This window comes from Canis lupus, chromosome 8, assembly GCF_011100685.1.
Source record: "Canis lupus familiaris isolate Mischka breed German Shepherd chromosome 8, alternate assembly UU_Cfam_GSD_1.0, whole genome shotgun sequence".
NCBI classification, from domain to species: domain Eukaryota; kingdom Metazoa; phylum Chordata; class Mammalia; order Carnivora; family Canidae; genus Canis; species Canis lupus.
The window spans coordinates 50,029,005-50,050,693 of record NC_049229.1 but is presented as its reverse complement, the minus strand read 5'-3'; the positions used below and the strand labels follow the sequence as shown (position 1 = coordinate 50,050,693).

Genomic DNA, 21,689 nt, shown 5'->3' with positions numbered 1-21,689 from the left:
TGCACTGTGAGGAGGGGGCACGTACATGATTTCAAATAACAATCCTGACACATGGGCGGAGAGGCCTTGGCATCAGCTCCACCCCTGGGGAAGCAAAGTGAAACCCAAGGGTGGGTGACTGGATGCATAGATGCCGGTCCAGGGCTTCCCCATGCTCTGAGGTGTCGGTTCTCGGTTATCCCCCAATTTTCCCACTTTTCCACCCCTTGCCCAAAATAACTGCCAGGTGACTGTGTCTGTTCATTCCATGGGTATTTATTGAGCATCTATCATGTGCCAGGCACTATGCAGTGCTGTAGAGGTACAAGATTATTCAGTCTACAATGCAGTCGACAATTCAATAAACATGTGAGGATGCCCTTGTTCATCCACAAAGACAACTGCCCCCCACCCCCGCCTGCTCAGCACATGCTGTTCCTGACTATCCCTGCTCTACACTAGGTGTCTCCCTAGCTTCCAAGGAATTTTAAAAAGAAACACAGGGCAGCCCGGGTGGCTCAGCGGTTTAGCACCGCCTTCGGCCCAGGGAGTGATCCTGGAGACCCCGGGATAGAGTCCTACGTCGGGCTCCCTGCGTGGAGCCTGCTTCTCTCCCTGCCTGTGTCTCTGCCTCTCTCTCTCTCTTTCTGTGTGTCTCTATGAATAAATAAATAAAATCTTAAAAAAAAAAAAAAAAAAAGGAACGCAGAAGAGTAGATCCCCAGAACAGAGTGGAAAGCCTTTAGTTCAGCTGTCCTACTTTTCAGATGGAAGCATAAGGCTCCAAGGTCAGGTGGCTAAGTAGTGCTGGGCCTCGACTACATGCCAGGTCCCTCTGTCTCCCATCCTGGGCTCTCTCCACATGGCCCCTCAGCATTTGCTTCTAAAGGTCCCCGTCCTGAGCATCTGTTCCCTCAGCCACTGCCTCCCGCAGCTCAGAAATCTCTCTCCTTGACACAGTTTACATTTGCTCTGATGACCGCCTTTGTGCATTGATCTCCTCTTCCTTCCACTCCCCCGCTTTTTCTTTTCTCCTGCTGCCTAGCAACCCCATCGCATTCCCAAGTTGTCTTCGCAGCTCCCACCAAGGCCGCCTTGGATGCACCCCCTGCTGGTCACCAAAAGCAGGGGGGTGCGGCCCCTGGGGAAGGGCACACCACCACCAGCAGCCCAGAGACACTGGGACCCAGCCAGACTTTATTGGCTCGCTTACAGTCTGGCCTTGAATTTTGTCTACGGAGGTTTCAGACAGATCTCCGCCTCCTCCCTGCCACCATCCGACTTGCCAGGACGTCTCTGTCACCAGGACTTCTTTCCAGACCAGACTGGTTGCTAGGGCTTCACCGTTTTCAACAAACTGGTTTGAAAGGTAAGGGGATGACACTGAGTACCAGTGCAGACTCAGATCCAAGCAAGACCATTAGAGGACCTGCCCCTCATTGTGGCATAGGGTTGGACACAGCTGAGTTTCTGTGCCAGCTCGGCGACAGGGCAGAGAGCTGGTTTACATTGTTGGCAAGGGTTTAGCACTAGATGGCAATTTAGAATGTGCACACCCTTTGACCCAGAGATCACACCGGCTCCCCACCACCGAGCCCTTGTCGGAGAGAGTCATGTGTGCAAACACCAAAAGGATGCTGGTTACAGTATTATTTGTCGTAGGAAGACCACGGAAATAAATGCCCATAAAAATGAGGTTAAATAATGAGCCTTCTGTGCTATTGAAATAGCACATGGCATTTAAAACGACATTTAAAACGACTGCGATGGATCTAAATGTACAAACACGGAAAGATCGCCAAGACATCCTGGAAGGCAAAGCAAGTTCAGAGGAACGTGATAACATGGTTCTATTTATGATAAATAAGAAACTGTGTGTTTGTGAGGGTAAAATAATATAGAAGAAAACATATGTGTATGCGGGGCCTACCACATGCCAGGTGAAGTTCTACATGCTTTATAGGCATTAATCCATTTACTCCTCAGAAGCTCCTACGCCATGGGTAGTGTTCTAAGCTCATAGTACACATGGGAAAGCTGAAGCCCAGGGAGGTCGAGTGACTTGCACAGGAGTGGACCTGGGCTTGGGACTCGGGTGATCTGGCGTCCGAGGCCACGTTCTAAACCACTATCTCACACGCACACACGTGCGCACATACGTGCACACTTGATCGTGGGTCATGGGAAAGGTAGGGAAACGTGCCCTGGATTTGCTCATGAGTACTCCAGGAGGCAGAGTGCTCTGTAGGGAGGAGATAAAAGAGGACGTTCACCTTCTTCTTGCTACACTGCTGTGGATTTAGAATTTTCACGAGTAGATAGTGTTTGTAACAAAAATGAAGATAAAAAAATCCACGCGACAATAAAAGTGACCACTCTGCTCTTCAATCAGAACTAACAGAGCTGAGGGATAATTTGCAGGGTGCATCAGAGACCTCCCCTCAGTTCCCAAGACTCGGGGACCCAAGCCCCAGGACTGCCTCCTGATGACCACTTGAACTCGTCTGCGGACCCAGAACTTGGTCTCTCAGGCTCTGCCCGGGCACTTTCCACCAACTTCCCAAGGCACAAGAAGCATCATCACGTCAGGGAGGGCAGATGGGAATGGTGTGGCGGACGTGCGAGGCATCTTGAAGGGTCCCTTTGCTGGGTGACATGTGCCAGCCTCTCGCATGCATTGTCCCCATTTAGGCCTTACAAACCCTCTCGGGTGCTGGGGTCATAACCCCATGCTAAAGACTTGGAGACTGAGAGCCCTGGGTGCGGCTGCACCCTTTACTAGAAGCAGGGTGTGCAGATGGGTCAGTCTGCCCCGCCTGTCCCTGCCTGGCTTCTCCCCACCGGAGGCATCAGTCGGGGCACAGGACAGAGGGACCCGGGGAAGGCTTGTGGAGCAGGGCCAGAGGGGATGGCTCGGGTAGTGCTCCCTAAGGACACCGCAAGAACACAAAGCTGCAGGGCTAGATGGGAGCCCAAGCTGGTGGGACAGCTTCTGGAAGCACATGGACGTGGCTTCAAAGGCCACGGCTGCCCCTGTATGCACACGCTGAGCTTCTGTGCTGCCTTTCTCCAAAGCTCAGCTTCATCGTCTGGGCCGCGGGGGAGGACGGCGGGGAGGACGGCGCTGCGGGGCTCGTGGGCAGGCCCGGTGCCCGCAGAGGAAGGGGCTGCGGGAAGGGCTCACGGAGGGAGTCGCTGCCTTATTGCTGCTGTCCCGGCCCTTTTCTGTCTCTTTAAGGAACACAGCTTCTGTCACAGGACATCACTGTCCACAGCGGAGTGGCCTGCACCTTCCGTACTTGCCCGGGAGATCCTCTCTGGCCTACTGGGTACCCGGCAAACACCTGTCACCACTCCAGGGCCTAGCCACGGGCTCCGCTGCGTCACCTCCTGTTCAGCTGTGACACCATGTCCCCAGAACCTGGCCCCACAGCCAGGAGCACATGGTGGAGGCTGAAGCTCTGCGTGGAGTGTGAATGGAAGTGCGGAGGCAGACAGTGGGGCCGCCTGGGAGCCAGGGAGCCTGCGGAGGTCGTCCCTGGTCACAGGCAGACACGGTGGCCCTTGGGGCGCAGATCAACCAGGGCGCCTGGTGGAGAGGTGGGGGCTCACGGGGGGCAGAAGCAGGGGAGGGTGGCCGCTGGCTTGGACTGACCTGAAGTTCACCGTGTCGGGCTTGTCACTCAGCTTCTTTACCAGCTCCCTGACCTGGTACAGGTTGAGGGGGACCTTGTCCTGCTGAAGAGGTGGACGGAACAGGCCCGGTCAGTGGAGCTCCCTGCCTAGCCCTCCCCAGGGCCACACACACACAGACACAGACACACAAGGACACACAGACACACACACAGACACACAGAGACACACGGATACACACAGAAAAACATGGACACACACAGAGGCACACAGACACAGAGACACACACACAGACACACTCAGAGACACAGACACACACACACAGACACATATGCACACACAGACACACACAGGCACACACAGTTACACAGACATACGGATGCATGCAGACACACAGATACACACAAAGACACACAGAGACACACTGACACACACACAGAGATACAGAGATACACAGACACATACAGACACAGAGAGACACACACTCACAGATAGACACACAGACAAAGACAGACACACAGATACTGGTTGTAGCCCCTGGGGGTCAGCACACCAGTATTATGGCTTTCCGGAAATTGCCCACAGGCATCGTCATCTTTCCATCAGGGCTCAGGCTCTTGAAGAAGTCTAAGACTGTGATCTTGTGCTGGTCGGCATAGCTCTGGGAGAAGCAGGAGACACCAGGAGCAAACACTTGATTTTATAACATCTATTAATACCACCCCCCACCCGCCGCCACCTCCCACCAAAGGGTGGCCTGGCAAGCAGAGGGCGGAAGGAGGCCGACTGGGGAGCCTGAGTCTCCTGGGTGTTAGCAGCCGCCCTGCACAGAGTGAGGTGTGGCAAGCGGCGTGCCGTGATGGTTCTGTGGGTTTGCTCAGTTTCCAGGAGCCCCCACTCCACGGAGCAGGATCTCCACGTGGCTCCAAAGAGGGAAGGATTAGAGTCCATGCTGTTTGGCCCACCTATCTTTCTTTCTGTCTACCTATCATCTATTATCTATCCATGCATCCATCCATCCATCCATCCATCCATCCATCTTCTTTCTTTTTTTTTTTTTTAAAGATTTTATTTACTTATTCATGAGAGACACACAGAAGCAGAGACACAGACAGAGGGAGAAGCAGGCTCCTCGCAGGGAGCCCGATATGGGACTTGATCCCCAGACAGGGATCACACTCTGAGCTGAAGGCAGGTGCTCAACCGCTGAGCCACCCTGGTGTCCCCATCCATCATCTTTCTATTGTACATAGTGTTTTATAAAATACAGCGTACTAATACATCGTGAACCCCTTCTCAGTATCATAAAACATTCCTCTGGGGTCCTTTTTAAGTATCTTTTTGTTTCTCTTCCCCTCCCACTCTCAAAAAGCCCGTAAGGCCCAGCCATACTGCTAGACATTTCTGCAGGCATCCTGCTCACAGGGGAACTCCTCTGGGACCAGTTCTTGGCCCCTGCCTCTTCTTTCCCCTTTCCCCACACTTCCTACTCTGGGGTACACTGCCTCTCCCCCTGGGGTGACTCTACTTCTGGATCCTCAACAGTTGCTCACAAGTCCAGGCTGACACCCACTGGCACCTCAGTCCAACACATCCCAGGTGATTCTCAGTCTGCTCGACGCTGTCAACACCGTAGGCGCCGTGGCAGATACCATGGGTGGGTGAGCCAACACACCTCCACTTCCCCCATGGCACCCTGCTCTTCCACGCTGAGGCTGCAGAGCGCGACATCGACATTCCCCCAACCCCCTTTCAGCTAGGGGTTGGAATGGGATGGCTTTCACCAAGCACCTGGGTGACTCTTGTGTGAGAGGTCTGATTTAGAGACAGCAGGCCGTGGGCAGCTGGAGGGTGGTCCTGATTCAGTGGGTGACTCTCCATTGGGTAGCCTCCTTTTTTTTTTTTTTTAAGATTTTATTTATTGATTCATGAGACACACACACACACACACACACACACAGAGAGAGAGGCAGGGACACAGGCAGAGAGAGAAGCAGGTTCCATGCAGGGAGCCTGATGTGGGTTCGATCCCGGGTCTCCAGGATCAGGACCTGGGCTGAAGGCAGTGCTAAACCGCTGAGCCACCCAGGCTGCCCCATTGGGTAGCCTCCTGCTAATGGCGAAGCAGCAGCCATCCTGCAGTCCACTTGGGGGTGTTTGGGGGAGCCATTTTCAGAATCTAAACCAAGATTCTTGTTTCTCCAGCCCCCACGATGTTTCTGTGCTCTGTCTCTGGTGGTAGATCCCTCCTTGTTTAACCTAGCTAGGGTGGATTGGGCGGTCAGCGACAAGAACTTTGACCAGTACAAGGACCTGTTACTTTGGTAGGTGCTATGGATGAGACCCATCATAGCTCCTGCCCTGGAGGAGTTGTTCAGAGAGGGCCTAGTTACTCCTGACTAGGGAATCTGGAAGGGTTGCCCAAGGACATGAACTTGAGTAAAGACTTAGAGAAAGGGTAGGAATGAATGAGGCACGGAAGGCAGGAGGAAGGGTGTTCCAGGCAGAGGAACATGCATGTGTATAGGCCTGGGATTGAGCGAGAACTGGTGTGAAGAAATGGAGAAATCCAGTGGAGTTCCTCTGTGGAAAACTGGGGGTAGGGAGGGGTGGACGGAGGGTGGGGCTGGAGAGGGCCTCCTTACCCCTGGCAATGTCACCACCTTTATTTTAGTCCCTTGGACTTGAACTTTTGAGGTTATCCTTGGCTCTCTCCTATCATCACCGCCTTCCTTTTCCCAACACACGCACACATGCACACACATGCACACTTGCACACATGCACCATATACCCCAACACTCAGCAAATCCTGGAGATGCTCCATAGTGGTATCTCCTACATCTGTCCCTCCATCTCCTTTGCCACTCTCAGGCGAGGTTTCATTCTAGAACACTAGTTATCATACCTAGGATACTACCATAACGTCTGCATTGGTGTTCCCACTTTCATCTTTACCCCCTTCAGTTTATTTCCTCCCCATTGCCTGAAAAATTATTCCTCGGTCCTGCTCGAGTCCCATCACCTGCTGCCCAGCAACTACCGCTGGCTCCATGCTCCCCTGTGGAATCAAACCCCCATGTGGAGTGTGGAACCTGAGGATCACCATATCCGGCCCCAGCCTCCCTGTGCAGCCTTGACTTACAGGCTTTGCGGGAGCCTGGAACCATGTGGTCCTGTTCCCATTGCCCAAACAGACTGTGTGCACCCACTTCTGCTCCTTCGAGGGTGGGAAACCTATTCCCAGAACTCCCTCCCTGTCGTTGCCCACCTCAAGACTTTCTGCTTTTCAAGGCCCTTCCCCAGGACACATCTTTTTCTGTTTGCCTTAATCCCGCAGTGGCCTCTAGTCTGGACTTTGATGCTATTTGTTGCCCTTGTCACTCATTCATTATTTATCATATATCTATGAGAAGTTATTGCATCTGTTCCATCTTTTCAACCAGATGGTTGCTCCCACCCTCCCTCCAACTGCTGCCCTGAGGGGAAGGACTATGTTTTATGTTGCACATCCGGTTTGGTTTCTGAGATTCCTCTGAGATTCCTAGAGATTTCTTTGCTGTTTTAAACAGGGGATGGGGCCCCCACTTTGCACCTAAGAACTCTGTTCCTGTTCCCTGGAGCATCCCGCGCCCCTTGAAAAACAGATTTCCCCTTGGTTCTGTCTGATGTCATCTGACTTGTGAAGATAGTCAATACCCCCCTTGCCTTCCAGAACTTTCCACACAACAATAATTTTCATGCAGAGCTCTCCTATTTAGTCCTGGAAGCTAAGGCACAGAGCAGACCAATCAAGATGCAGGAAGCAGCCCCAGAGGCACAAACCCTGCAGAACCTACATCTGCACGGCATCACCCCAGATAGCAACCAGTCTGCATCCAGCAGAGGCCCATCAACCCTGCCACCGGTGAGTGCCGGGGGTGGGAACACTTGCCTGGGCTGGGTACTACTCTGTGAGGTGGTCAGACCAGGTGAGCTCCCTTGCAGCTCTAAAATTGTCTGATTTTTTTCTTTCCCATGGTAACATCTCCCTCCTGTGACCTAAGACTTGGGCCAAGAGCAGGTTACCCCTAGATATAAAGGATCTGAGCGTTCCTCTTTAGCTAAAGCCACCAAATAGCTGTGCTCACCAGGTATCTTGGCATCCTTACCAGCTATTGGAAAGAGCTTGGGTTTGTTGGATGCTTATTATTGGTCAGGCATTGCTCTCAGTCTTTTGTGTGTGTCATAGAACTGGATCTCTGCAGCAGCCCTCCTGGGGTGAGTCCTGTTGTTCTACCCATTTTCCAGGTGAAGAGACTGGGACCCAGAGGGCACTGTGACTTGCCTTTGGTCATACATTAGCCAGTGGAGGGGCCCGGCTGGTAGAAACCATTCTGTTCCAAGCCCCTCCCACTTCAGCCAGTTCCCAGATCGCCCCTTCCTCCAGGGTCGGATGGCACTGCTGAGGGGAAATCCAACATCCACAAGGAATATGCCATGTCTGAGACATTCCTTATCAGAGAGGATTGTGCAGACCCTTTGCAGGAGGGGAGACTCTGGGTCCTTGGGGTCTCTGAGAGGAAAGCAAGGGCTCACCTGAATCAATTTCATGGGGTTCGCCCACAGGAGGACCGTTTTCTTGGCAGAGAGGCCTTGCACTGCCTTGTACACCACGTCCAGCTGGGGGTGGATGGCACACACCCCATCCAATATTTTTAGGAACTGCTCAGACACCAGCACATTCTGAGGCAGGGAGAGAGGGGACCCCTCATGAGGAAGGCATCACCCGTACCATTTGACGCCCCCCCCACCCAGTCCCAGGTCCATCCAAGCCAAAGGCAGAGGTGTATGGTTTTTTTGTTTGTTTGTTTGTTTTTTGGTCTTTTCCAGCTTTTTCTGTAGTGCTGCTCCTAGACTGGGGTAGTTGATCTTTCTTAGACTCTGTGATTTGACTTGTGAGGTTCGCACGTGATTTTGATCAGATGCTCTAGTTGAGTGCCGGTAGCCGGTCACATACTGTCGGCTCGGCTCTGCTCTCAGGTGGTGAGCATCACTGTCTGCATGTGACAGATGAGACACAGCTATGGGGTTAGGAGGCTGGTCCCGAGGCAAAAGCCCTGAAATGTCCATTTCACCACCATATTGGTCTTTGGAGCAGGTGCTCTGGACGAGGATTCCTCTTTCCAACCACTCTGACCTGACTCAAAACTCCCCTTTTGGAAGTGCCTTCAGAGCTGAGTTATGGGTCACAGGAGAAGAGATGTTCTGTGAAGCAGTGTTTGACCAAACCTGGCCTTCACTGGTTTGGTCAGCCTGCTCCATTCCTCAGATGTGCTTCTGAGGAATCACTTACTGCTTCGAATAATTAAACCCGTGCTTAACCTGATTTGTAGATATTCTAGAGAAAGTTCTAGAGAAGGTTCATCTACAATGAAGAAATCCCAACACTGTTTAGAGCTATGTCAGGAGAAATGACAAAAGGGAAGGAAAAGGCCCATTCAGACTGTCTGTCCTTGGTAGGCTTGTAAAGTGGCAGTGTGATCCCAGCTCACATGGGTTCGTGTGCCATCTGGGGTTAGATGAAACAGCACCATTTCTAATGTTCCCTCAGACACCAAGAGACAGTGCCTGTATGCATGCCTTCCAAACTACTGTGGGGGAGGGAGGAAGAGCAAATGCCAACAGAATCTGAGTGTGTAACTGAGACCCAGAGTCAGGGTGGGGCAAGGTCAGAGCTGTAGGAGGAGGATGGACAGAGGGCCTCTGCGGGGGAAGACCTTAAGCAAAAGGAGGAGCCTGGGATGGGGAGCAAGGGGCAAGAGAACTCAGTGAAAAGAAAAGCAGGTATGTTTTTCTAATGTTTTATAATCTGTGGCAAACCTAAGTCCAAATGTTACTTATTATTCAGTTCCAAGCCCAAGGAGCTTGGGCTTCTATATTCAAAATATCATCACCGATTTTATTGCAAGGCATTAAAATCTTGGCAAAACATCATGTTTGTGTGGCATTTATATAACATGACGTTAACACCGTATGTACATTTATAGAACTCTAGAGCAAGAGGCAGAAGTCCTGGGTTTACCATTTGTCGTGTTTCTTGTTTGCTGTGTGGTCCTGGGCAAGTGACCTAACCTCTCTGTTTCAGTTTCCTTATATAGAATATCGGAAAATGAGGAAAAGTTCTTGTTATGGGTTGGATTGTGTTCCCACCAAAAAGATATTGGAGGCCTAATCCCCCGGGCCCGTGAAGGTGACTTTATTTGGAAACAGGGTCTTTGTAGATGATCGAGTAAGATGAGGTCATGGGGGTAGGCCCTAATCTTCTGCTATGACTGGTGTCCCTTGTATAAAGGAGCATTTGGGGGACCCCTGGGTGGCTCAGTGGTTGAGCATCTGCCTTTGGCTCAGGGCGTGATCTGGTCTAAGGATTGAGTCCCACATCGGGCTCCCTGCATGGAGCCTGCTTCTCCCTCTGCCTATGTCTCTGCCTCTCTCTCTCTCTGTGTCTCTCATGAATAAATAAATTAAAAGGGGGGTGCATTTGGATATGGAGACAGGCATGCACAGAGGGAGAGCGCCCTCTGACGCTGAAGGCAGAAATCAGGGTGATGCTCCTACAGGTCGAGGAACACCAAAGACTGCTGGCAAAGCACTAGACTCTGGGAGAAGGAGAGGACACATTCTTCCTCACACTCCTCTGAAGGCACCAATCCTGCCAGTGCCTTGATCTTGAGCTTTAGTTTACAGAGCTGTGAGGTAATACCTTTCTATTGTTTGAGCCAGCTGGATTGTCGTGCTTTGTCAAGGGCAGCTCTAGGACTTGAATGCACTTTATCTACCTCCCAGAGTAGGGGTCAGGTGAAGCTGGAGCATGTAAAATCACTTTGGGGGAAAAGCCAGTATAAAGTGGTGGACAAGCTACCACCTCTCTGAGGATTGAGACAAGAACATGTGGCCCCAGTGATGTCACCTGCTCGAGTCTCCCTCCTCCATCAGGAGGTTAACCCTTAAATTCTGCTTTCAGCAGGCCAAGTCGTGGAATAAAAATACAAATTTGCCTATGTGTTAATTCTCAGATTCTAAAAGTTCTGTGATTCTGGAACCATTCTGGGACCCAGGGCTGTCCATGAGCAGAAATGGCAGTCAACAAAGTCTGCTCTGGGTCCTCCCACTTTTGTTTCTACCGTCTGCTCTCAGACCTACTCAGGTTCTGGTCAGTGATTTCACACTGTAAAGTTATTGACTGAATGGTTATTCCCACTAACAGGACCCCAAGAGAGGGCCAAGCTGTATTCCAAAAGGAGTGACCTTTTCATGGAGTACTTGTGTGAGGGCCTGTGAGGGACAGGGCTATTGGCACCTGCCAACACAGCGTGGCCATGGTAACTACCATGCTTCCTGGTACCAGCAACTACTATCTGATCACTCACGGAAATGTCAATCTCTTCCATCTTGGATTTGGGGTTCCTCTTGATGGATAGGATAAGCAAAACAGCCCCATCCATACTCATAGGGTTGAGGAAAAGCTGTGGGAGGAAGGGCAAGACAGGAGGAGGGTGACATGGAGACAGACAGGAGAGGCTGGCACAGAGCATGGCTTCCATTTTTCCCCATCAAATCATAATCTCTGACTTCCACCCAGACTTCTCTGTAAGCATCTGCCTCCCTGTCTGCTTGTCCAGTCATCCATCTGCTGTCCATCTCATGGCTCACCCCATCATCTATCCAGCCAGCTAGCAAACATTTATTAGGAGCTTGCCATGTGCTGGTTGCTGGAAAAAGTGCTAAGGGATACACACAGACAGACAGGACAAGGTCTCCGTCCACATGTAGCTTACACTCCAGAGGGGGCCACAGGCAAACAAGCAAATGGCATCAGAAGTGCAGTGAGGGCAGTGACAGAGGTCCATGTTGCTGCTGCATGAGCTAGGCAAGGGGCATCCGGCACAGTGAAGGGGACACTGGAGCTAAGCCTTGCAGAACTAAGGGGGATTATTCTGGTCTGAAGAAGCAGAGGCAGGACCAGAAGAAGGAGTGAGATGCACCAGAGAAGACAAGGGTAGGCAAGTGCAAGGGTGCGGAGGTGTCTGGGCAATAGCAAACATTTCATGAGCAGGAGTGGAAAGAACGAGGCTACAGGGCTGGAGTGGGGCAGATCACGGGGACCACACGGGCTTAGCTAAGTGCTCAGGGCATTATCCCAGTGGGGCTGAGATGCCCTATACCTAGGGCAGCCTGGGTGGCTCAGCGGTTTAGCACCGCCTGAAGCCCAGGTTGTGATCCTGGAGGCCCAGGATTGAGTCCCACATCGAGCTCCCTGCATGGGGCCTGCTTCTCCCTCTGTCTGTGTCTCTGCCTCTCTCATATTCTGTGTCTCTCATGAATAAATAAGCAAAATCTTAAAAAAAAAAAAGAAAAAGAAAAAAAGAAAAGAAAATCCCTGTTGCCATGTTCCATCCCTGGCTTCCATCTTTTAAGATTTGGGTTCTCTGAACTTTCCCTGGCTTCCTTGCTCCCCAGAGGCTGAATCACAGGCAGGCCGCATCAGTGTCTCCACTGTGAGTTACCCTTCCTCCTGCTCTGGCCACGCCTCGCCCGCAGTTCCCACTGTCCCCAGCCCATCACCCTGCTCCATCCACTGCTGGGAATCTGGCTTCCTCTTTGCAGCTCTGAGGTGCTTGTCCACTCAGATGGCAGCTCATTGTCACTGGTTTCTAACTCCTGTCCTTCTCCACCAGAGCCCCCACATCTGTGGTTCCCCCGAATCACCCCCCATATCTTGAAGGATTTGGAGTCACTGCAGGAAGACTGCAGGCTGACTTCTCTGCCTCTCATGGCCTGCAGGGCTCGGCTTTCTGGTCTGGCGGGAGGGGCTAGTGGAGCCCACACCGGAGGGCTGTGCTGTGAGCAAGCAGCAGCCCATATGTGCACCTGCCTCATGGTAGGAGCCCCAGAAAGGGGAACTGGTAATGGAAGGCCTCATCTTTCATCTGTTTTCCAACTGCCTAGGATCTTCTATGTCATACATTAGCATCTGTACGCCAATCAATTTCCTTACTAAAAAAAAAAAAAAAATAGAGAGAGCACAAATAGAGCAGCAGAGGGAGAGGGAGAAGCAGACCTCCCGCTGAGCAGGGGGTCCAATGCGAGGCTGGATCCCAGGACTCTGGGATCCTGACCTGAGCCAAAGGCAAATAAATGCTTGACTGACTAAACCACCCATGTGCCCCTATAAGCCAATCGATTTGAAATGAAAGATGTATTCATTCATTCATTAATGGTCATTCACTGGGCATCTTCTCTATGCTCAGCACTGAGCTAAGGTACAAGGGGTATAATAACGGGTAGAACCAAACACAGTCTTTGGTCTCATGCAGCTCTCACACCAGTGGAGGTGACCAGACAACTAGTCACTGAAATGTGAATATAAGGAGGAACCTGGCAAGCTCTGTGTGAAGAAGTGAGCCAAGATCTGAGGGTCTGTGAGAGGCTTGCTGCCAGAGCGGCATGCTGGGGTGGGACAGTGACTCAGGTAGGTGCAGGGAGCAGTGGGGGAAGGCACTACAGGTGAGGCTGAGGCCAGGGCCACAAGGGAGAGCCAGGCCCCAGGAGGGGGGGGGAGATGAAAGGAGTCCCTGAGGCCATGGCTGGACAGCAAGGGAGAGCATGTGGTAAACTGAGGTTGTTGAAGCACCCTGGGATGAGAGAAGTGGATTGAAACCACAGGAAGCCAGATGGAGGTCTCCGCTCAAGGAAACTAGCTGCGGGTGGGGGTGGAAGCCGGACTTAGGCTCAAAATGCATACTCTGGCTTCAATGTGGAGCAGTCTGGAGGAGACCCAGGTGGGAGGAGGGAAGACCGTATAGGAGATGACACCATGCACCAGGTGACCGTAGAGGGTGACATTAGGGTTATAGCAGAGAGACAGTCTAGAACCTATGCACGTGTGAAGCACAAAGTAAATTTTCCCAATGATTCTCTCCAGCAATATGCAACCCCATCACCCTGCTGTCTCCACCCCAACACACACAGATACACACACATGGGCACACAGTGGATGCAAGGACACACAGATGAACACACATGGACACATGGATGCATACACACAGATGCATGGACACGGACGCAGGTGCAGGCTCACAGCAGCATGGACACACAGATGCATGAACACACACAGGAATGCACACACACCTGGAAACATGGACACACACAGATGCATGGGTGTGCACACATGCACATGGACACACCCATAAAATGGCCCATTCCCAGCTTGAGTAAAGATTTTACCTTCAGGACTTTGAGGCTCTCATTGAACTCCAGTCCTTTGCTGATTTTGGAGATTCCCTCATTGCTGATATCATTGATGCTGATGTCTAGGTAGACCAGGGAGCTGTTGAGTCTGAGGACCTCCCCAAGGGCTGTGGCCCCCTCGTTCCCAAAGCCGTTCATAGACAGATCCAGTTTCTGCAGGGTTCCATTAGCCTCCAGGGGACGGGAGAGAACAGCACCAGTGGCAAGGTTGCATGCGACTCATCCAGCCACGAGGCCCTGGTTCCTCTCCCCATCCAGTCCGGGTGCTCAATAGTCTCTGGGAGGGAGACCTTTCCAGATCCCTCCCAGTGGAGGGAGTCAGAACCTGATCATTCCCTACCCCTAATTAAACTGCCCTCTTGAAGTATCCCCAAAGATGCCACCGAGGCCCCAGCAAGGTGAATTTGCCAAAGTAGGATTTATACTAAAGAATAAAGCACATCTAGGAGTTGTGGGAATGATGCTAACAACATGAAAGCATTTGACGAGAGCTCAGTGTGCTCTCATCAATGGGGTCATGAGGAAAAGGTTCAAGATGGTGGGATGGGAGGTGCTGGACGTCCTCCCTGGACTCAACACACCCTTGCCAGAGAGCATCTTACCCGGAGACCATTGCACAAGGCCACAGCTCCCCGTATGTAGAAGTGATTCCAGCTCAGATCCAGTGACTGGAGCCCTACATTGAGGGCTGGGGGAGAAAGGGAGTCATGTGAGTGTCCTCCAACTCCCAGAGAACCCACTCTTGGAGTTGACAAAGGTCCATGACATTGGGGAATAAAGATGCTCATGCAAAGTTAAGTTAAGACATTGGGGCAATAATTTTTCAGTTATTCATTTAAACATAAAATTGTAAGATGATCCCCAAGGCTGGCAACAATGTAGTAAAACAATCTTACTCCAATATTGTAGGTGGCAAGTGAAATTGCTACAATCTAGTTGGCAAATGTGATCTGGTCACAGATATTTCGCTATTATGCGCACCCTATCACACAGCAATATCACCTCCGAGACTCTTCTAAGGACACAGTGCAGGATAAGAGAAGAGTTACATGCTTGTTGTTTATCATGGCATCACTTAATAAAAGCAACGTTTGTGACTCACAGGGGAAGAGTAAAATATATAATAAACAGCCGCCTGGTGGAATATTATGCAACCATTAAACTAGATAGAGGCAGCATGGAACACAGGGGTTGTATTTACACGGGGGAGGCTCTGATGGTATTTATCTCATGAGATGCTTTTTTCTTGGGGATCTACGGGGACAGAGGTGGCTCCAGAAAGCTAAGTGTTGAGGCACCAGGCTTGTCCAGAAGCTGGTTTGCATACAAGTTGCACTTTTTTTTTTTTAATTTAGAGATACTTTGGGGGAGTCCTGGGTAGTTCAGTCTGACTCTTGGTTCCAGCTCGGGTTGTGATCTCAGGGTGGGTGAGTTTGAGCCCCCTTTTGGGCTCTGTGCTCAGTAGGAAGTCTGCTTAAGACTCTCTTCCTCTGCCCCTCCTCCGCTCTTTCTCTAAAATAAATACATAAATCTTAAAAAAAAATACTTTTGCTTACGTGCTACAAAGCCTTGAGGAGATATCCTGTTTATTTATTTATTTTTTAAAAAATAAGATCCTTTTTTGATATCCTGTTTAAACACATCATCATGGTTATTTTTATTAGGGGAGGGCGGATATGCCAGGGACACTGCTGGAGAGAGGCTGAAGCATTCTTGAAGCTTTACTGGGTGGGAGGCAGCGCCTTCAGGCCTCAGGCCCAGGAAGAGGTCTGACTCGATTTTCTTTTCCATGGTCAGTGTGCTGTGAACTGATGTGTGTGTCTCTTGTGTCAACCACCAGGATGGACTTTCAGTAAGGTGCACAACACCTTATATTATTTTGAGAATAAATGTTCCCCCGCCTTCATTCTCTCCCTCATTCTCCTCTACCCCTATTTCTTCTTCTCTGCTAATTCCCTCACTTAAGTTATGCTTTGCACACCTGCATCTCCTCAATGGCTGCCAAATTTAAATTTTAGGTCTGTCCTCACCCCCTCGCTAGCTGTGTGACCTCAAGCAGGCTCCTGATGCTTCCCTTACTTCTGTTTCCTTATCTGTAAAAATGGAGATATTAACCCATACAAGGTGTTGTGAGAGAATTGATGTAAAACATCTAGCAGGATGCCAGTCACGTGGCAATTGCTTATTAACTGGCAGCTTTCATAATAAATATTTTTTAAAGCTCATATATGATATGATGGTAACCATTTTAAAACAGAATGTAGTCTGTCTCACTTGAAAGTTGTTTGGAAATTTAGGGTTTTAAAAAAAAAATATTCTAAGTAACCTCCACACCCAACATGGGGCTTGAACCCACGACCCCAAGATCAAGAGTCGCAGGTTCCACCGACTGAGCCAACCAGGTGCCCCTAAAATTTAGTTTTAAAGTATCTGGAAATCATTTTTCAGATGGACCCAAATTGCTGCACAAAGCTCGTACACTTTGCTCCTCCCCTCTGACCTGTTGGGCTGGACCCTCCCTCTTGGGGAATCTGTGGCTCACCCCTCACTAAGGGGGTGGTAGCAGTGAGACCAGAGAGCTCCCCCCCACCTGCCAGGCCCCCCCCTCTAGCACCCACGCTCCGCCCCCTCCTTCTCTCAGCTCTGTTCCCTGAGGCCTCCCCTGCCCCTTTGCTCCTCATGCCACAGCCCCACAGCTGCCAACCTGTTCAAGGGACTCGGCTCCTGCAACTATCTCCTCCTCCTTCCTTGCGACCCGTTTCTTCTTCTTTCCTTCCTGTCAGCATTATCCAACCTTACAAACCTTCCTGCCTCCATGTGACCCATCTTTCTGCCCCGGCCTCATCTCAGTGGGGCTTCTGGAGGTGCCCATGTTGCCATTTCACTTCTTTGCATCCCATTTTCAACTCCACCTCTTCTGGCCAGGTGTCCACACTCACCTCCGCTAACACAGCACTTGTCCTGGTCACCAATTATCTCTATGTTGCTGAGTCCTGTGGTCACTTTTCTGACCTCATCTTATTTGACCTCTAAGCAGCACTTGACCCAGCTGAGACCACTTTTCCCTTCCTGAAAGAACTTGGCTCCTTGATACCTCACCTTCCCCCTACTTGGCTGGCCACTTCTGCTGGGTCTCCTTTCCCACCCCTCCCCGGGACACCTAAAAGTGTCAGAGTGGCCCAATGGCCACCTTCTCACCTCCATCCACACTCCTTGCCTAGATGATCTCATCTTGCCCCCTGGTTTTATTTATTTATTTTTAATTTTTTTTAGAATTTTATTTTTTTATTTTAAAGACTTTATTTATTGATGAGAGCGCGCGAGAATGAGAGAGAGAGAGCAAGAGAGAGCAGAAGCAGGCTCCATGGGCAGCCCCGGTGGCCCAGCGGTTTAGCGCCACCTGCAGCCCAGGGCGTGATCCTGGAGGCCCTGGATCGAGTCCCACGTCGGGCTCTCTGCAAGGAGCCTGCTTCTCCCTCTGCCGGTGTCTCTGCCTCTCTCTCTCTGTGTGTATCTCTCATGAATAAATAAATAAAAATCTTTTTTTTTTTTTTTTAAAAAGAAGCAGGCTCCATGCAGGGAGCCTGATGTGGGACTCAATCCCAGGACTCCAGGATCACGCCCTGGGCCAAAGGCAGGCTCTAACCCGCTGAGCCACCCAAGGATCCCGCCCCACGGTTTTAAATACATTGCAATGCCTCTAAACTCCCAGATGCATATTCCCAGTCCTGATCTGTTCACTGAGCTCTAAACTGAGCTCTAAACCCGTATAGCAAATTGGATGTCTCCATGTAGATGTCAAACGGACATGGCAAACATCACATGGCCGAAACAGAAGTTTTGGCTCCTGACTCCTGTCCCCTCATATCTGTTATTCCCTGACTTTTCCCCATTTAAGTAAATGGCACCACCATCCAGCCAGTTCCTAAAACAAAATAACCAGACATCTATTTTTCTCTCTCCCTTTCCTTCATTCTCCACACCAGTGAGTCCTTTTGGCTTTACTTCCAAGGTACATTCTGGATTCATTCACTCCTCTCTGTTGGCACCTCCTCCCTCAGCTCCAGCTATGGTCCTATCTTGCCTGGACTACTGCATTAGCTTCCTGATGGGCCTTCCTTCTTCCATTCTTTTTTTTTTAATTAAAGTTTAATTAACATGCAATGTTATGTTAGTTTCAGGTGTATGACATGGGTCCAACAATTCTATACATTACCTAGTGGTCACCATCTGTTACCACACGACACTATTACAGTATTATTGACAGTACTCTCTACGCTCTATGTTGCTCTCTGTATTTAAAAGTCCGCTTTGTCCTCAGTTGTGTTCATCATAAAGCACATAAGTCTCCAAAAAATGGTTCCTCTGAAACGCAAATCACACCGTGTCACTCCCTTACGTTGACACCCTGAACTGACTTCTCGTCACATGGGAAATCACATTCAGACTTCCTAGATGTCATGGCCCATGAAGCCTCACCCAAGTGGCTGCGGGCCCCCTTGGTGACCTCCTCCTTCTGTTCCCTTCTCCTGCTTGCTCTGTGGCAGCCACGTTGTCCTCACTCTCGGACACACCAGGCCCTGGCTCTTTCCACCTGGAATGTTCTACTTCCAGAACCTGGCACAGCTGACTCTTCTTTAATACTCAGGTTTCAAAGAAAAGCCACCTTCCCTGGGGGGCTTTTTTTTCACCACCCCACCTAACCTAGCATCTCCCTTGCTAATAGTGATCCCCTTTTCTACTCATCTCCTCAGGAATGAACACTTAGGTTCTTTCTTTTTCTTTTCTTTTTTAAGATTTGATTTATTAATTCATGAGTAACACACAGAGAGAGGCAGAGGGAGAAGCAGGCTCCCTGCAGAAAGCCCGATGCGGGACTCGATCCCAGGACCCTGGGATCACAACCTGAGCCGAAGGCAGATGCTCAACTGAGCCATCCCAGGCTCTCTCTCTCTTTTTTTTTTTTCACTTTTTATCTGCAGTGAACCTCCTCAGACATCTCTGTGTACGTGCGAGAGCATCTCTGAGACCTGCACGGGTGAATTGCTGTATCACAGAATATGCACCTTTTCAATTTTACTAAATACTGTCAGGTTGCTCTCCATAGTGCCTTTACCTAGCAGCTTCAGAGAGTCCTTATTTCTCCCTGTGTTCACTGCTCCAGATAGTCTGACTTGAAATTTCTGCAGCTTTGGTAGATGACAAGGGGGATCTTCTCATTGTTTTATTTTGCACTTCTCTAATTGCTAAAGAGTTTAGGTGTTTGGCTTTCTTTTCGCACTGTCCGTATGCCTTGAACATTGTTTTTTGGGGAGCATTTATCATTGTCCAGTGGACCTATAGGATCTTGTATCAGTATTCTGAACACAAATCTATTATACAAATGCTGCAAGTATGTCCTCTCTGTTGCTTGTCTTTTATCATAGGCACATTTTATGCCTGTTGTCAAATAAATGGATGGTTTTTGTTACAGTTTATGCCCGCTGTGCATATTTAATAATCCTTAGCCTCCCTGAGGTCAGCAAGTTAATTCTTTTTTTTTTTTTTTTTTAAAGTTAATACAATTTTATTGATTCCTGAGGAAGTCTTTTTTTTTTTTTTAATTTTTTTTTTTATTTATGATAGTCACAGAGAGAGAGAGAGAGGCAGAGACACAGGCAGAGGGAGAAGCAGGCTCCATGCACCGGGAGCCCGACGTGGGATTCGATCCCGGGTCTCCAGGATCGCGCCCTGGGCCAAAGGCAGGCGCCAAACTGCTGCGCCACCCAGGGATCCCCAGCAAGTTAATTCTTTATGTTTTTCTAATCTTTTTAAAAGTTTTACTTCCCACATCCAGGTATTGGCTCCACTTAAAATGTGTTTGGGGTGTGGCGTACATCACTTTATGATCCGAGCATTCAATAACAGTAAAAAACAGGAGATGCAGCCCTGACAGGCAACTGTCTGCCAAGTGCCTCTCCTTTGCTCGCCCCTTGCCTCCATGGGGGACTCACCCAGCATCTGGCCCATGTATTCTCCTCCCTTATCAGAGAACTGGTTGTGGCTGAGATCCAGCGTCTTGATTTGGTAATTGGCCTGCAGAAAGAAACAAGGTAGAGAGAGAGGTGATGTTTGTCTTCTCTTGGCTGCAAATACCTCTTTCATCTCAGGGCTGTGTAATGGAGGGCTCCCATACAAAAAAAAAAAAAAAATTCAGGTGGACGAGAGTTTATAGACTGAAGACATTCTTTGTGCATTTTGCATCATCACTGATGATGACTGCTGGGAGGAGGGTCTAGTCCCATCCAAATGGCCTGGCCACTGCTGTGGCTGTGGTCAGGATCGGCAGAGTCCAGACACTCACCAGCTTCCTAGACATTCATGTGACCTCACTTCTCTGTACCCGGAGCCACCCTCTAGGCCTCCCATATCTCCCAGGGCCATCTCCCACAGGGCTCGGTGGCACCCGCCCCTCGCTTCTTACCGCCAGGGCTTGGCACAACAGTTCTGCAGATTCATCCCTGAAGTTATTTCCTGCAGTGAAGGGGGTTGTTTGCAATGCTTTCCAGACTAGGGCTCCCTTCCCCTCCTGTATCCTGGCCCTGTCAGGCTCTTCCCCTTTGGAACAATCAGCCACAGGAAAGTGACAAGTACTTTAAGCAAATATATGGACATGGAAGAGAACAGGAGAAAAGAGGGCAACTATTTGCCTTTCTCTTGAACATTCTCTGCTCTCTCTGTCATGATAGTGACATGTGGGGGAGTTCCAGTGATTGATAGTGATAGTGATAGTGATAGTGATAGTGATAGTGATAGTGATAGTGTGGGGAGTTCCAGGAGTCAACACATCATCCCCTGCGTTCCCCCCTTGGCAGCCTCGACCCCTAGCTTAGTGCCTAGAGTCTATAACATTATAAAAAATACAAATTCAGCAGCAGGGCCAGGAGCAGAGGGGGACAAGTGAGGCACTCCCATTGTGTGCAAGATCTGAGCTCAGTAATCGCCATGAGTAATATCTTAATACAATACTTGTAAAACTCAAAATAATGTAAAACATCTAAGATGAACAAAAGCTTAAAGTTTTATTATTGATTTTTTAAAGATTTTATTTATTTATTCATGAGAGACACAGAGAGACAGAGAGGCAGAGACACAGGCAGAGGGAGAAGCAGGCTCCATGCAGGGAGCCTGACGTGGGACTCAATCCTGGGTCTCCAGGATCACGCCCTGGGCTGAAGGAGGCACTAAACCACTGAGCCACCCAGGGATCCCCAAGTTTAAAGTTTTAAATAAAGGCAGGATTTGACCTTGCACTTGCATGGCTGCACTCAACCTAACCATAATCTGTCCCTTGTGGATCCTGTTTTAAGTGTTGATATTTTGTTCACTACAGACTTTTTTTTACATTATTTTTGATTTTTACAAACATTACCACAAGATATCATTTACTTAGTTACTGAGTTTTTTTGTGCCCCTTAAATTCTATGACTGAGGCGTGTGCCTTCCTTATCTCACTCTCACCCCAGCCCTGCTAGACAGTTTAAAAGATTTCTGGAAAACTGGGGTGCCAGGGTGGCTCATTCAGTTGAGTGTCTGACTCTTGATTTTGGATCCAGGCGTGATCTTGGGGTCCTGGGATGGAGCCCCACCTCAAGGGCTCTGTGCTCGTGGGGAGTCTGCTTAAGGATGCTTTCCCTCTTCCTCCCATGCTCCATGCACACATGAGTACTCTCTCTCTCTCTCTTTCAAATAAATAAATCTTCATTTTTTAAAGAAAGATTTTATTTTATTTACTTATGAGAGATGC

At 49.8% G+C, this 21,689-nt stretch overlaps 1 protein-coding gene across 9 annotated transcripts in view; it reads right to left on the bottom strand.

Moving 5' to 3' along the window:
• Positions 1-1,156: 1,156 nt before the first annotated feature.
• Positions 1,157-21,689, bottom strand: part of LRRC74A (leucine rich repeat containing 74A) — a 34,556-nt gene continuing 14,023 nt past the window's right edge. The window contains exons 6-14 of one of the 9 annotated variants that reach the window (XM_038545370.1): positions 20,367-20,500; positions 19,897-19,978; positions 14,506-14,591; positions 13,880-14,074; positions 11,023-11,118; positions 8,189-8,335; positions 4,166-4,273; positions 3,635-3,714; positions 1,157-1,336 (exon numbers count right to left, since the gene is read on the bottom strand). In XM_038545370.1, coding sequence (XP_038401298.1) covers positions 1,312-1,336; positions 3,635-3,714; positions 4,166-4,273; positions 8,189-8,335; positions 11,023-11,118; positions 13,880-14,074; positions 14,506-14,591; positions 19,897-19,978; positions 20,367-20,500 — 953 coding nt within the window. In that variant the 3' untranslated portion in view covers positions 1,157-1,311. Of the gene's footprint in view, positions 1,337-2,348; positions 3,441-3,634; positions 3,718-4,165; positions 4,274-8,188; positions 8,336-11,022; positions 11,119-13,879; positions 14,075-14,505; positions 14,592-19,896; positions 19,979-20,366; positions 20,501-21,689 lie in introns of those variants that run through there. The other 8 variants (XM_038545369.1, XM_038545368.1, XM_038545367.1 and 5 more) reach the window with 8 other exon arrangements.